The sequence below is a fragment of the Accipiter gentilis genome, chromosome 1 (assembly GCF_929443795.1).
Source record: "Accipiter gentilis chromosome 1, bAccGen1.1, whole genome shotgun sequence".
NCBI classification, from domain to species: Eukaryota; Metazoa; Chordata; class Aves; order Accipitriformes; family Accipitridae; genus Astur; species Astur gentilis.
The window spans coordinates 8,703,136-8,718,471 of record NC_064880.1 but is presented as its reverse complement, the minus strand read 5'-3'; the positions used below and the strand labels follow the sequence as shown (position 1 = coordinate 8,718,471).

The following is a 15,336-nucleotide window of genomic DNA, read 5'->3' as shown; positions in this document are numbered from 1 at the left end:
TATTGCTTCCCAGTTCAGTGCCCTGTCTCCCCAGCTATGCAACGTGAGCTGGATCCGAAATACCTAGACCATCTTCATTTCGGGTGATGCCTCAGTATAGTCCTCATGGCCTCAAGTTAGAGCATTACTTATGGTATAATGCAGCAATGCTTCGTTTCCTTAGTGTGTGTATCTGCTCCTCCTTTCCCAGGCCTGCCGAGCTTCCATCCTTTGAATAAATCTTCCAAGGCTTTTATGATTTCTAAAACTCTGATGGCTGTCATGCTGTGAATTCAGTTACTGAAGGCTTAGACTATTACCATTTCATACAGGAAAATGATTTCTTAAGGGGGATCCACTTGCATTCTCCTTTGGGAGTGCAAAAACAAAAAACCATCTGGAAAAAACATTTTATGCAGTGGTTTAAACTTGTAATAATGTTTAGGATCACTATGTTATGTTTAGGTCAGCCTCAGCAGCTGCCTCTGGAGTTAATACATCCCTGCAGCTTACGTGTACGCCAGGGATGTGCTTAAGGAAGCTTTAGCAAGGGCATTTTATGGTGCAACCTCCCCATTTCTCTGTTCCTGCTTGGTCCTATCCTTTAGGCTGACGTAGTTGTCGGCATGGCTGGGTGGCGAACAAGGTTTGGAAGAAAAGGTTCATTTTAATCCAAAACTGCTCCCCGGTCTGGTTGACTGAGCAGCAGTGAATGGGTTTGCACTGGCACAGGGCGAGCGGCAGAGAGAGGCCAGGACCACCTCTTCTGGCAGCGGCCGCTGCTGGATGACGGCTTAATACTAGATCTCCTCGTATTGTGTCCTTCTGCCTGCAGGCGCCTGCTCTTTGGATTACATGTTCATGACAGTAATTTTCCTTTGATGCCACCTGACTTCTTGTAGGTGCTATCTGTGACTTTTTCGCTCCAAGGAGCCTTGAGCTTAGAGTCTTGCGTGTCCCCTCTTTCAGGTTAGGGACTGGCTAGGAATAGCTCTGAGAGCATCCAGCCACCTGAGTTGCTTTCTTTCCAAATCAGTTCCTCCCCTGGAAGGAACCTAGCACTGGATTTGGATTTTTAAAAAGTGAAATGAAAAGTTTGAGAGGAGGAACTGAGCATTAGGAAGTGAGTATTGAGAGTTCAGGTATGGAGTTGATGTGTTGTAGGGAGAGGACAAATTTGAAAGCTGTGATTTCCTTACCTGTCCTTCTCTTGGTATTCCTCTGGTAACCTCGGTGGTTTCTTGACCCACAGACCTTTTCAGTTGCCTGGCCTCCTGGGAATGGGTTCTCCAGGTGTGTAGCCCCATTTTTGGTAGCAGGGTGACATACATCTTACCCAGGTCACATTTGATGTCATTTATCCCCCCCACATGGATGGTGGCTGGGGGCACATAGCTCCTACCAAAACAACGCCAGGGAGATGCGGGCTCTCTTCCCCCGTTTTTATGTACATATGAATCATCTATAAAGCTGCACGTATACATTGTAGGATGCTTACAAATACACTCTTGACTGCTAGGACGACATGTATTGATCAGTTCATACGTGTTTTAAGAAACAAGGAAATGATGTCTTGGTGTAGATCTTAAGATGACAAACAAAAAATCCAGGTTTGCCTTTAATATACAGATGTAAAGAGCAGCAACATGTAAATCCATTGTTCCCACGCCTTGCTGTCTGTACTTGGGCAGAAAGCAAAGGAAGGCTTAGTAATTGATTAGAGCAGCACAGCCCCACACCCCCGGCAGATAAGATCTGTAGCAATTTCATGTAATATGAAGAGATAGTTAGCCCAGTATCGCATGGCATGAGCCCAGCTTCCTGGCATCGCCCTGTGTGGGACTTTCAGGCTTCATTTTTGATGCCAAACTGTTCAGAGCTGATTGGGTGTGCACAGTACTGGCATAACACATCTCTGCTTATGATTTGTTTGGTGTATTTTGGAGTACAGGCTTCATCTGGCATCTCTCCTTGGGACATTGGCCCGCGATGGTCCTCTGTGACTTAGAGCAGACCCTTCAGAGCTCAGCCAGATTTAGTGCTGGTCACCAAAGCTCACCCTGTTGAGCCTTTCCCCCACCTTAATATCTTGAGCTCTTTATAAGGTCCCTTGACTGGTGGTGTGGTTAGAGGACTGTGAGAAATCACTCTGAGCAGTAGGAGCAGTGGCCAACCAGGGTAGGACTGTTGAAGACTAATGGGGCTGTTTTGAGTTCCTGAGCATAGCCTGTTTTCTGCAGCGTAATGGGAGTTTTAATTAACATGGACAAGTACAATCATAAATAACCCTCCTAAAATTAAATGGAATTTTAAGGCTACATCGGCATATTCCCCATGATGCCATTGCCTCTCTGGAGAGGTAATACCATGACTTTCCAGCTGAAGGGAGCTGATGAAATCTGTTGACTCTTCCATCTCTTAGAAGAGTCCATATATTATAAGAATAAAATATGAATTTAAAAAAATATGGAAGTGGCTGGTGTTTTATGGGGGAAAATGGACTATTAAGCTAAAACAACTCAGCTAGTGAGAAGTTTTCTGTAGTTGAGCAAGAGATGCTTTCCCGGCACATTTTTCACCTTGTGTTACCTGTTACCTGAGCTGGCACAGACATGATCCAGGGTGCCTTTGTGGCTTTTTTTTTTTTTTTTTTTTTTTTAATTACTAATACTTTGCAGCTTGGTCCAAGCCTGGATTTAACCTTATTCAGGCTGTGCTTTGAAAACCCACTTTTTGGAGATGCTGCAGTTAAAAATACACATAGGACAAAGTTCAAAGTTACAGAAACATTCAGTCCATCACTACCAGACCCGTCCCCCCATCCACAAACACCATGCTTCAAGGAAAATCCCAGCAGGATTAGCAAGGTTTAGACACAGTTTCTTCCACCTCAAACAACCTTTCCAGGTCTAAGCTGAAAATAGATGATTTGCATTGATGCTGGGGTTGCAGTTGAAGAAGATGGAGATGAAATAACAAAATCGGGTTGCCCTTAGAAACGCATTTGTATTGGACAAAATAATTGATTGGGTTTTTGTCACGTTTGCAGTGATCTGGTATATTGGCTGACAGCTCCCCTGATAACTCACTCCTGACGGCTTACAGGCTGAATGAAATGCATCAGGGTGAGGCGAGGTCTGGGGATGATTTACGTGCTGGTGAGCTGTGTCCAGTTCTTTTTAATTTAGAGATGCAAAACTGAGCCTGAAAGTAATGAGCTCTGGATAATTAGGTGTTTGTCTGCAGGTGTAACTATTGCAGCTGCCTACAGTTGGTGCTCTTAATATTGCTGATTTTTGTTTGAAAGCATTACGGAATGAATGAGATGCTGGAAATACAGTAATTTGCAACAAAGAGGGTTTTTTTCTGTTCTTATCTTCCCTCTAACCCCCAGCTTTCCTTTGGCATTCCCGTTTGGCTTGGCCATGAGATGTATCACACGTGGACCAAAGACTAAAAGGAAATTATGGTGATAAGTAGCAAAGTGTTGTATTACACAGCAATGATGTCTGGTATGCATCATAGATTGACGAAAGGCTTGATCTAATTTATCATCACTAACGATTAGCCAGATGGGAAGTAGTATCTCAAATTCCTGCCTTGGTATTAAATGGGTTGTGAAGGCATTGCTGATGCAAAAAATGCAGCGCAGTACGTTACCTGTACGTCAGGAAGGTGAGTGAGGAGCAAAAACATGTTGCAGAGTGGATATAAGTAGGAAGAAAGACTTTGGAAGTAGATATTTTGTGGAGTGGATATTTTTAAAAAGCGTGTAAGTTGGAGGATTTAGAGATATGCTTGGGTATAAATAGAACATGCACTTTGAATGTGGCTGCTGCAGCGCAGCTTTAGCACATTTAGTCAGAAAGACGTGCTAGGTTATGCGTCAGGTATTGTGTGCCACCCTGAAGTTGGGTGATGCAATCGGATGTGTAAACATGAACGCCAGCATCTGCAGATACAGAGCCGCGTTCATCAGTGCGCCTCCAAAACGTGTTGGGACTCAATCACGAAGGGAAAGGAGGAGAAATCTGAATAGCTGGAGGATGCTGGATCCTAGCAGCAGCTATGCTGGGGGAAGGAGAGGGAAATCACGCTTTTCAGTAAGCATTTGAAGGTCACATTTTCCTTTCAAGCTGCAATTTTCAGAGGAGCCTTGGAAAGCTTGTCTTCCGACAGCCATTGAGGTTCATCGGGATTTGTGTGCCCCTTTTCTTTTGAAAGCTCTCGCTGCTGCCCTGTTCCTATTCAGTTCAGTGTAAGCGGAGATCGGGTGACATTATGTGGTAGACAGAAGGGAAAGGAAGTGTTTGGGATTATTTGAAAGCTAGTACTGAGATTAATGATACGTAATTAGGTAAAAAGCTTAAGATGAATTTCGAGAAAAGTTTTATTATGGGGGGAGTATTCGTTTAGAGCATGGCATAAGCTGGGATAAGTAGCAAAAGCCTCACTGTAACATTTGGATCTGGACAAAGCTTGGGAGATGATACTTTAATGAGGAGCGCTTAAGTGGCAGAGGGATGGACAAGCCTTATCACTTTCAGTTATTGTCAAGTAGTTCAACCAGGGAGCAAGGAAAGAGTCCTGCAGTCAGTAATTTTGAACGAGGCAATTGCAGTTCATAAAGGAGCCAGTGAGACTGTGTGAAACATCAACAGTATTTATGTAGGTGCATTTCTGGTACAAAAGCAGAAGATAAATACCTTATTTAAGGTATTTGTTATGAGTATAAAATAGCCCATAAATGAGAACTTAAAGAGAATTCAGTGTTACCATTTAATACACAAAATAACATGAAGGATTAAAAAGGTAGTTTGCACAAACACTTCATTGATCCACTTAAAATTTATATGTTTGACAAATGGCAATTCTGTTGTGAACATTGACTACACATGTTGCAGTAAAGGAGCTTTATATTAGGCCATAAAATGTTAAAACAAGCTTAATAATGGCTTTTGCCATAAGATCCTTCTGGGTGTAAGTCATTACAGAAGGTGGTGAATCTTGGAAGTATGGTTTGCATCTATTTACAGGAATAGGGGCATGATAATGTACTGCTCTATTACATAGCGTGCTAATTTTAAACCATAAACCCCATTTTTGCCACTTTACAAACACATTTTATTGCGTTCCTTTATTTTTAAACATTTGACTAGCCAGAAACACGTCCTTAATGTAAAAATTAAGTGTTGGTGTAAAGCTGACATGGCCTTTTAAGGAATTCTTCACTTGCGGCTCATAACTTTGACTGTATTTCTGAGTGCTTATGCCAGCAAAAAGTTGCATTTACCCCCCACCCCACTCCCCGTTATAAAAACAGTAAACACCAAACATTGAAACAACAATCCCCCATTCGGTCTTGACCTGTGATACAGTCAGGGCTCTGAATCATACTCTATTTTGACATCTCATCACATTGCGCAAGACCGGTTGCATCCATCTAAGAAAACTAAAATAAAACCACTGGTTTAATACAAAGGGCCAGCTCATTCCTTTGAGGTTTGACCAAAAGGCATGGCCCCCTTGTCAAGAATCCTCTAGCAAAAAAACCCCAAGCTCAAACAAACAAACAAACAAAAACCCCAACCCCACCCTAAAATGAAAGGAGATCTCTGCAAGGATGGGGGATGTTACGTGTCTGGGCAGCGTGCAGTTGCTGGGCTATGCAGTTGGATGTACGCAGTGGAAGGGTTAGAGAGGGCTGAGCAGCAGGTTGGCATTTTATTAGGTTCTTCTTAAGCCTTTAAACATTTTCCAAAGTCCCTGAATTATGTTGGTCTTGATTTTTTTGTAATATTAATTATCTCTCATCTCTCATTAGCAAGAGCTGCTTAACTATGAAGGGTATAAGGTGCTGGATTCCTGTAAGACAGTTGAAAAAGTGGAGATGATGGGGACACTGGGGAAAAACAGCATGTGCCTCTGTAATTAAAGGCTCGATTCTGCGTATACACAGGGGGATTGAATTATGGTTGCACGGGCAACGTTAATCTTGCCTTTTCCTAAGTTTGGAGTAGTTTGCTTTGTAACTTGACTTTTTTTTTCATTGGATGAAGTTTGGTTGTAGTAAGTATTTCAGCATGGAGAGAGTGGATGGCACTGTTTTGATATTATATACTTATTTTTTTCCCCATGTGACATGTCACTTGGTGGAGTTTGTTTGGGTTTTTTGTTTGGTTTTTGTTTCGTTGTGTTTTTTTTAAGGCTGTAGTTTGCTTTGTCAGCTTGCTTTGCCCTGGCTTCTGAAACATGGTCTGTCAAAAGAGGAATTTATTTTGAAGGGAAAATTGATTCACGAAGTACTTGCTAAATAAATGGGTTTGTGGTAGTGCATGTTGCTGCATTTGGGGGTAGTGAGTGGAAAGCTGAGGGAAACTAGTTGCAAAATTTCTTGCTGAGGAGTTTGTGCTGCGATTTAATTCTCCATCCGATAGGGAGCATTGAAGCTTTCCAAGCTCTTCATACATTGCAATGCAGATTTCTAAAATGCAACATGCTGTAGGTGAGTTTATCTTTTTACCTTATGCTTTCTTTTTTAAGCCTGGTTTGATTTTTATCCTATATAAGCTTGCTAAGAGGAGCCTGATGCTACCTCCCATCCCTTCTCCACTGCGTGCAGAGCAAAAAAATTCAGGAAGCAGAGGGATTTCTGCAGCGTGGAAGCACTTGGTACAAAACCCCACCAAGGTATCGCGAAGACCCCCATTGCACTACCTCTTTAAGACCACAAGTGCGCTGCGAGAGCTCTGCTTGCGAGGGTGAGAGGCAGGCAGGAGCTAAGAAATCATCCTTGGATGGCACAGATGCGGCTGTGGGCTTTGCTGCCGGTGGATGGGGGGAGAAGACCTGGCGCTTGAGCCAGCTCGCTAACGAAGCTCTCCGGGAGCTTGCTGCCAGGTAGGATGGAGCACGCTGAACAAAAGGTTTTGCCTGGTGAGTGGAGGACAGCAGACCTGCAAAGGATGGGGTGATGCTGGGGGAAGTTTCAGCAAGCTGCTATGACTGGCGTAGCTTTTCCCTTTTAACCTTTTAAGCAAGCCCTTGTGGTTTCCGAACCTGCTAAATTAGGTGCTTCTGCTGTTAGGATGTTCCCCTCCTGCATTTTAATTGCATGTTGAATAGAGAAGAGGCTGCAGAGGAGAAACACACTCTTTTAACAGCTCTCTGCCATCAAATACCTCCCTACTTGGAGGGTTTTTAAAAATCCCTTGCACCAAAAAGCTGAAAGAAGTGTTTGAATTTGATGTGGTTTCCTGCCCTTCTGTAATCTTGCTTGATGGTTTTATCTTGTATTTTTTCAGTTGTTTAATACACAATTTCAGTACAAGCGGGGACACGCATCGGGATTATATAACCCCGGGGATAGCTGGTGGGAGACTCACTCTGTTTCTGTGCAGGGATAAAAATCATTAGTTCTGGAATGTTTTTTGTGTAACACATTTGCATACGTGCCCTTGGGTACCCGCAGATATTTTTATTCATGTGAGAAGGTGCTTACTCGTTACCGTCAGCTGGAAGTGAAGAAAGAGGCCATCAGTGCATGCTCAGGATAAAATGGTTGCTAGTTGCTGAAAATGAGCTTAGGTGAGAAGCACTGTTTGAGGGGAAAGTGAATCCATTTTGGAAGAAAATGTAGTAGTGTTTTTTCTTTCCTCTCCAGTCTTGGAAGCAGGAACAGAGCAGAAAATACTGTACAAATTCTTGCTGTTAAGAGCCTATTTTACTGCATGTTTTTAGGCTGTTCGTTCCTGTAAAAGCACACAAAAATCTTGCAGTATTTCAGTTTTGTAGCCCAATTAGAGCAAGCAGACAAGTATGATACAAGCGGGAGATTTCTGCAAGAAATTCCTCCTTTCATTTAACTCTGCATTTGTTGGTGCCTCCGAGTGCTCCGGCTGACAGGCAGCTCTGGTCTGGATTTTTTTTCTTTAATCGCTTTACAGAGAAGTCGAGTGTTTTCCCTCTCCTCAGAGTGTGGCTATGGCTGTCTAATTAAAAGATATCCTCCTCCTTTTAGGGAGACTTTTGGTTTCAAGAAAAATTATATTTCGTTTCCAACCAGCATTACTATCTTTGCCTGCCTTCTCCCACTGGGTCTTTAATAGCTCCTGAAATTCCCCAGCTTGTAATCACTGCTGCAGCCAGATGGGGACTAGGTGGAACTCCCATTGCATCTGTGCTTGCTTTTATTAATCTGCCAGAAGTATCTCACTTATATTTTTAAATATATATATATTTCATGAGTTAATGAGCTCTAAACAGCAATGAAGAGAATCCAGTCAGTGCTACCCGCTGGCTGCCATCCTTTCCCTGGGTTTTGGCGTGATGCTGATGGAAGAGGGAGAGGGGTAAAGAGTCATTCAGCCCGACCCAAGCACGAAAAGTGGAGACAGTAGTTCCACTTTACTAACCTGCTGGTTGCAATGGGATTTAAGAGCTTCCCCTTGCTCCTGCTCTTCTACCTTGTCACCTGCCTCATCTTTTCTCCCTGTGGTAATGGAAGGACGTCTGAGAATGGTGTGAGGTTTGGGTTTAGCTTTGCACTTCCACGCCCCCCCACCCTGCCCTGCTTCCCACCCTCCTGGATCATTTCAGAGCATGACTGCACAAATAGTTGAATCGGTGCACTTGAAGAGGGTGACGTGCGTGGCAGGGATATAGGGGGAGGAGGAGGGGAGGGCACAGGATCCTCCTGAATTGGATCTAAGCATGCCAGAATAGTAACATGAAGGAGCTGCCTGAATTATTCAGCATATCCCTATTTTCTTTGCGCTGTGGTTAATTAAGTGCCGCAATAGAGCCAGGCTGGGTTATACTTTAATGCTTAAACTTTACTGTGTGTGATGGGGGAAGTGGGGGGGTAGCATTCGTGCAGTTTGCATTGCATCTTGGGTTGTACAGCTGTTGATGGTACCAAAATCTCTATGTAGTGAAAGGTGATGAGTGTCCTGGGGGATGGTTTGCTGTGGATGTGGATGAGATGATGCTGCTGGATGAGGTTTTACTTCCCACCTGCCTGCCATGACCTATTCACATCCCATGGTGGAGTCTTCTGTGCTGTCACACTTAACCCACTTCTAGGAAAAAGCCTTATTAGCAAGAGTCTGCTGATGAACTTTTGCAAGCACCTTGGCTCGCTCCTCCTGAAGTAACAGCGACTGTTAGTGCAGGATGGACTCCTTTGGCAGATGTAAGGGAAAGGAGGGTGGTCACTTCTAGTGGGGCAGAAACGAGCTCTGGGAGGCTTGCAGGGAAGCGGTAGCCTTTCCACCAGCCCAACTCTTTGCAGAGAGTCAGTCTATAGATGCCAGAAGTTAGATGTTGTAAATAATCACTTTCTCCAACCATTTTATCTCATTAAGGCTTACTGGAATTTAAGGCATTTTTGTCCCTATCAGTCTCATGTCCAGGTTAAGTCCTTTGGCAAAAAGGACTTAAAAGGTTTCTTTTTCATCTGATGGAAATCGTTGCTTTCCAGAAGTGATCTTAAATGGCAACCCAAAACTCTGAAAATCCATCTAAACTGCTCATTCCTTTAGGCAGCTCTTCCTGGGTGCAAAAAGAGAGGTTACTCTGCTGAAAGAAGATTATTTTCTCCTGGCTTATATAAGTTCTAAAATAAGAAAATAAATCCCAACCTTCTCAAGGATGAAACAGTTTTTCCAAACTCAGGAACAATCCTTTCTGAAGCAGCGATTGCTTCAATTAATTGTCAAAACTGCCTCAAGGTTGGAAATCTCAGCTGTGACAAAAGGGTGGCAGCTTATAACCGTGCCTCCACCCTATCCTTTATCAGAAGATGGTTATGGGTGTGATGGTAAGGTGCTATGGAGGTGGCATGCAGAAAATTTGTGACTTTTTGTTATGTCTTGCGGTGTGTTTCTAATCCTCCTCTCCCAAATTTTGGCTTTCTGCTGGTGTTTTCCGAAACTCGGGAATGAATGTAAGATCCTCAGGATGAAGGCTAGGAGTGGCGCCTTGGCTTCATTGAAGTCTGTGGCAAATCTTCCCATGGTTTTGCTGGAGTCAGGATTTCACATCTAATTTTGTTGTTAAAAACCTCTTTATTTTATCAAACAATACCACTTAGGCACAAGCTGGCAAGCCTGCAAATTGAAGACAAGCCTTAGACCCCGAAAATAAATTCTTGCACTCATTAAAAAAAAAAAAAAAAGAAAAAGAAGTAGGCTGAGTGAGCACCGTCTTGGGAACCAGTGGTGCCAGATCCTCATCTCAGTTCTCTCAATCTGGAGCTGGTCGTAGGCGTCCTGTTTTACACCTGCCAGGCTTTAACAGGAACATTACTTACATGCGAAGGTGTTGTGAAGGTCAGTGGCGGTCTTTTCTGTGTGTAATCCTATAATGCAGGGTTTTTATCGTGTCTGGCATTCAAACATTGAGTATATAACAAAATTGGAAGTTTTTAAAACAGTTTCTCAGCCTGCTTGGTGAGGGCGGACCTTTTTAGTGATGTGTTCGGTATCAAAATAGTGTGATATTGTAAATCTGTTTCTGCTCTGCCTTAGCTCTGGTCTCAGAGGAGGAGATCTGGCTGGGGCGTGCTGCGAACAGTTGACAGACACAGCGCAGGTTGTGTCTGAACAGTCCTTACTTCAACCTTAAAATTTTGTCTGTTTTTAAGGAAGCGGACCAGGTGGGATCGTGGAGCTTGGATCACCATCGAGTCTTGACAGTGCTGGTAGGGTCTGTCCTGCTGCTGTGACGTTGGTCCCCGCAAAAGTTTAGGCAGCAGTTTTTCTTTGGAGAGCAAACTTGTAGTGCAAAGGGAGGACTCTTGAAAGACTCAAACTAATCTTCTAGGTTGAAAATTTAACTTATGAGTGGTTTTTTCCTCATTTGAGCAAAACCGAAGAAGTGTTTTCATGAATTTTTTTTATTTTTTTTTATTTTTTTTTTTTATTTTACTAAATTATCCACCATCATGTCAACACGTGAGGTTTGTGTTGCTGGTTGGTGTGCAAGAAACTTAATCAATTGGGTTGTTCTTATTTTCCAAGAGGCTTTGACACATAAAATGTAAACAGCAAAAAGGTGAAATCTGAATATGGCTTGTAGTGGAAAATTTTTCAGCAAGTTAAGCACGGCTTTTTTATGACAGTGGGCATTGGGTGTTCAGTAGACATATGCTGGGGCTACGGCCACAAGGTGTTAGCTAAGTTGGGAAGCTTTTTTCTTTTGAATACCTGCATCCCCTTTGTTTTATTCCGCAAGTAAAGTGGGTTCTAGCTTATTTGTTTGTTGCATAAATTCTTTTTCTGGGTCCCCCCCCCCCCCCCCGGATTCCCACAATACCTTTCCAGTTTAAGACGACTATTTCAGTTTGCCTCTAAATAACCCTGCAGCAGATCATCAAAACTTAAAATCTATCTGACAGCCCCTTTTAGAAGTGATTTTGGTGGGTGGATGAGGAAAGGAGTTACTGGTTGAAGAGAGGCAAACAAGGAAACAATTATAACACGGTTCCTGCGTGGTTAGCAAAACAGGCGCTGCCTTTGTCAGAAAATGCCCTGCTGATCAGCAGGGTTTGTCTCACTGAATGTGAAGGGCTTGTGGGTTTTGGGTTTTTTCCCTTACTCTTTAAAAAAAAAAAAAAAAAAAAAAAAAGGTGGGGGATTCTCTTGACAGGACGAAGGTTTTGTAGATTGTTCGGTGATATATTTGCTTTCAGTTTCTCTTGCTGTATTTTTTAGTAACATCTGCCTTTTGAAGGCACTTTGCTCCTCTTTTGGAAAACCTTGAAAGGTCACAGCTGCCTGGTTGCATGTGAGTGCCTCAGAGATGTTTGTGTGTCTGCCTGAGCATGGAAGGTGACCAGCTGCGTTGACAGACAACAGATTTGCTGCTGTGTGTATAACCCAAAACACGACCCTTTCTTCGAAGTTGCTTTCCTTAACTTGCTGTATTGCAGAATCCCCCGAGGTCCTGTTCAGCAGCCCCTTGAGGATAGGATCTTCACTCCGACCGTCTCCGCTGTGTACAGCACTGTGAGTATCTGGCTGATGCTGCTGCGGTCGTATTGCTTTTGAAAGGAGTGCGTTTCCCAAGCATAGGGAAATTGTGTAGTTTTTTAAAAAACAATACAGTTAAAACCCATACAATTTAAAAATTATACAATTAAAAAAATGCAACTTTTTTTTGCCTCCTAAAATAAATGATGCTGGATGAAGACCCTTTTTGTTGCATGTGAGTAGGAAAATAAGAAATCTTGGGGACTTTTGGGTCCATACCTTTTTTTGTTAAGCGTCTATAGTTTTATTTAGCAGATATGAGAGTGGCTTTTCCTAATAGAGTTTCACCTGAGTGAAAAAGTTACTGGCCATATTTTCAGTCTTGTTGGCTCCATCTCTTTCCTGCCTCCTGCATCTTGAAGACTGGTTTGTTGGAGTGTATTAGTGGCTGCACGTTTCTAATAGTTTATAATAAAAAAAAAATAATCAACAACCAACAGTCAAGGAAGATTTGTTTTTCACATGCAACATTCCATTACACAGAGGAAGAAATGTTTTGATTGTACATCGAATATTTCGGATAGGTGCTTTTGGCTTGCTGTCCTACATCTGTGTTTATAAAGCCTGATTATCAAGGAAATTTAGCTTAGAAATGTAGTGATGTTTATTTGTGAACATATGATACCATTTTCCTTTTACTAATTTATTTTTTTTCAGATGGTAATAGCTGGAAGCCCAGTGTTATTTGTAAGCTTTGCTAAATCAGCAGAGCCCTGGGAAAGTAATATTTTGCTTTTCTAGTGGGATGGTGCAAATATTTTTAATGCCAAAAAAACGCTTTTAAGCTGCTCTTTTAATTATTTGGAAAACAGGAAGAAAAGCTGTAGATGGGAGAAATTCACTGTATTTTATGCAGTAACATAAGCTGCTTATAGAAAAACATAAGCTGCTGTACAAGGTTTTTTTCCTTCCCCTTGTTTGCATGAATAACTGGTGAAGGGGTTATCAGCTCCATCTCTTCCATGTGCAGAGTCTGGGTCTGGAGCATCTTTGGCCCCTTCCTTTTTTGGGCTGTAGAGAAGAGTTTTGTGATTGCCTCTTCTACTAGGGAGACTGCTGTCAAGCAATGCAAAGCCAAGCTTTGTGTAGGATTAAGTGTAAAAGTGCTGTCCAGTGCCCATCAGTCCAAGAAAGGCAGAGACTTGGGTAGTAGTGGTAGTAGCAGAAAGACTCAGGCTTGACCATGGATGGTCTGGTGGCCAGCCAGTAGTGGATTTCCATGCACGTGAGTCAGAAAAGTTGGAGTACAACTCTGACGAGGGTTAAAAATTTCGAGGTTTGTGGCTTTCACAGCAGTGGATTGACAGGCTCGAGCTGCGGACTGGTTTTTAATTTTTATATTTTTTTTGCTAGTTCTGTCCTCAATATCATATACATATGTATGTGTGCATATACATATGTATGCATGCAAAAAAGCAAAACCAAAGGAACATAAGTGTACAAACAGTTGTAATAAATAATTCAGTTTATATTATCCTTTATATACCCCATACAACACTTAAAAACCACTTTAGAAATAACTGAATTCCTTTTGGGGGAAAAAGGAGGTTATTTTTTTCAATGCTTTCCTCCAAAAACATAACTCAGATGCCTGTGGGAAAAATATGACTGTAAAAATTTAAATTAATGTAAAATAGAAAAGTAACTGTGAACAATGACCTAAAATAGCTTTTTCAGTGTGGAAAAATATAACTCTTTGATAAGTTACAGGAATAGAAGCCAGGGCTGGGAGTATCTTGGTTTCTAGGCTTTAGGAAAACACAAGTTTGAAAGAAAATTTCATGTTTTAGAGAAAGGAGAGAAATTTCTCAGCTAGGTTCCTTTAGAGCTTTTATTTGAAGCCCTTGGCTGATTGCAAATTTAGAGTAAGTCCTAGAAAAAATGAATTAGGATGGAAGAGGCACATGATCGGAGGTCCCTGACAAATTTATTCATCATAGGTCTCTGTGATTTATTACTCGAGTAGCAGTGTATTTAAGGTCTGAGTTTGCAACAAATAAGTAATTTTTTTAGTTTATGATTTTTATATATAGTTTGTCCAGGTTTTACAAAAGTCACGTAGTACAAGAGGTGTGGAAGAGCACCATCTTTGGCACCCAGGGACTGCTTTTTCACTTCCACATTTTATTTGCTTGGTCATTGTATGTGGGTTTGCACATGGATTATGCATCACAGTTTTCAAATATGCGTTATTTTCGGGGAGGACAGCTGGTTTGAAGGAGGTCTGTGGTCTTATACCACCACACGGTGACTCTGAGCTGCCTCGGTGTTTCCCCTGTAGGTTATACTATGTCATGCATGTGGTGGGAGAACAAATCATTTGAGATATGGACAACCCACAGATGAAACCACTATTTTTAGTTGGATAAAGACAAAAAATCATTTGGTTATCCATTCCCTAACTTTCCACATGTATTATCAGGACCGCAGTTGCACATTCCTGAGCTCTTTTTTTTCCAGAACTACTTGTCTCTTGCCAAAAATGGGAATGGAAAATCATGTGGCTTTCACTGTGAGCCCCAATAATATCCCCTGAAATAAAGTCGGAGGAACACATTTTCCTGTAGGGCAGAGATAGAAGGTGAGGAAGAGGGAAAGTGTGATTTGTCAGATGAAATTAAGTTTGTTCGAGAACTTGGAGGTGCTCCAAATTCCCAAAAAACTTTGGTAGAACCTCTTTCTCAATGAAATCACACTGGTATTAAACCAAAACCACCTAACCTCATCATATATAATCTTAATTTATTTTATATAGTATACATCTTCATTTATTTTATATAGTATATTATTTTTATATATATTTGTATATTATACAAATACTTATATTTAGTAGGTTATGTTTTTTGGGTGTGGTTTTTTTTTTTAATAAATCCAGCAGTAGAATTATTTTAAAGCAAATCATAGTTGGAAATAAGTGTTTCAATGAACTAATATTTTAACAATTTCCCCTCACCGATAATGGAGAACGCTATACCATAAGAACTACTTTTGGACATAAAGATTTGGGTTTCATCCTGTAAGCAGCTTCTTGCGTGGTGTTTCCTAACTATAGTGCAAGAAATTAATGCAATTACTTTCACATCTGCTATAAGATCCCAAACCTGTGGAATCTGGAAAGGGGAATGGGAAAAGTATGAAATTTTGTTTCTGTTGTAAAATATTTCAAAGAAATATATTCAAAGAAGCTTTTTGACTTAGAGTTTGAGGGAAGGACACTGACTTCTAACAGAAAGGGAACTGCACCAAAGGTGACCTTAAATATCACAGGCCACCATGTGTGCCTACACTCAGGGTAACGGGGGCTGATTTCTGTTGAAAACAAAAC

At 41.7% G+C, this 15,336-nt stretch overlaps 1 protein-coding gene across 21 annotated transcripts in view; it reads left to right on the top strand.

The window, feature by feature from the left end:
* The window catches only part of EIF4G3 (eukaryotic translation initiation factor 4 gamma 3), a 147,911-nt gene that overhangs the window by 31,847 nt on the left and 100,728 nt on the right, over window positions 1-15,336 (top strand). For 18 of the 21 annotated variants that reach the window (XM_049804810.1, XM_049804889.1, XM_049805073.1 and 15 more), the window contains exon 2: window positions 11,912-11,987. In XM_049804810.1, the coding sequence (XP_049660767.1) occupies window positions 11,912-11,987 (76 nt within the window). Of the gene's footprint in view, window positions 1-6,773; window positions 6,880-10,412; window positions 10,682-11,911; window positions 11,988-15,336 lie in introns of those variants that run through there. The other 3 variants (XM_049805958.1, XM_049806137.1, XM_049806047.1) reach the window with 2 other exon arrangements.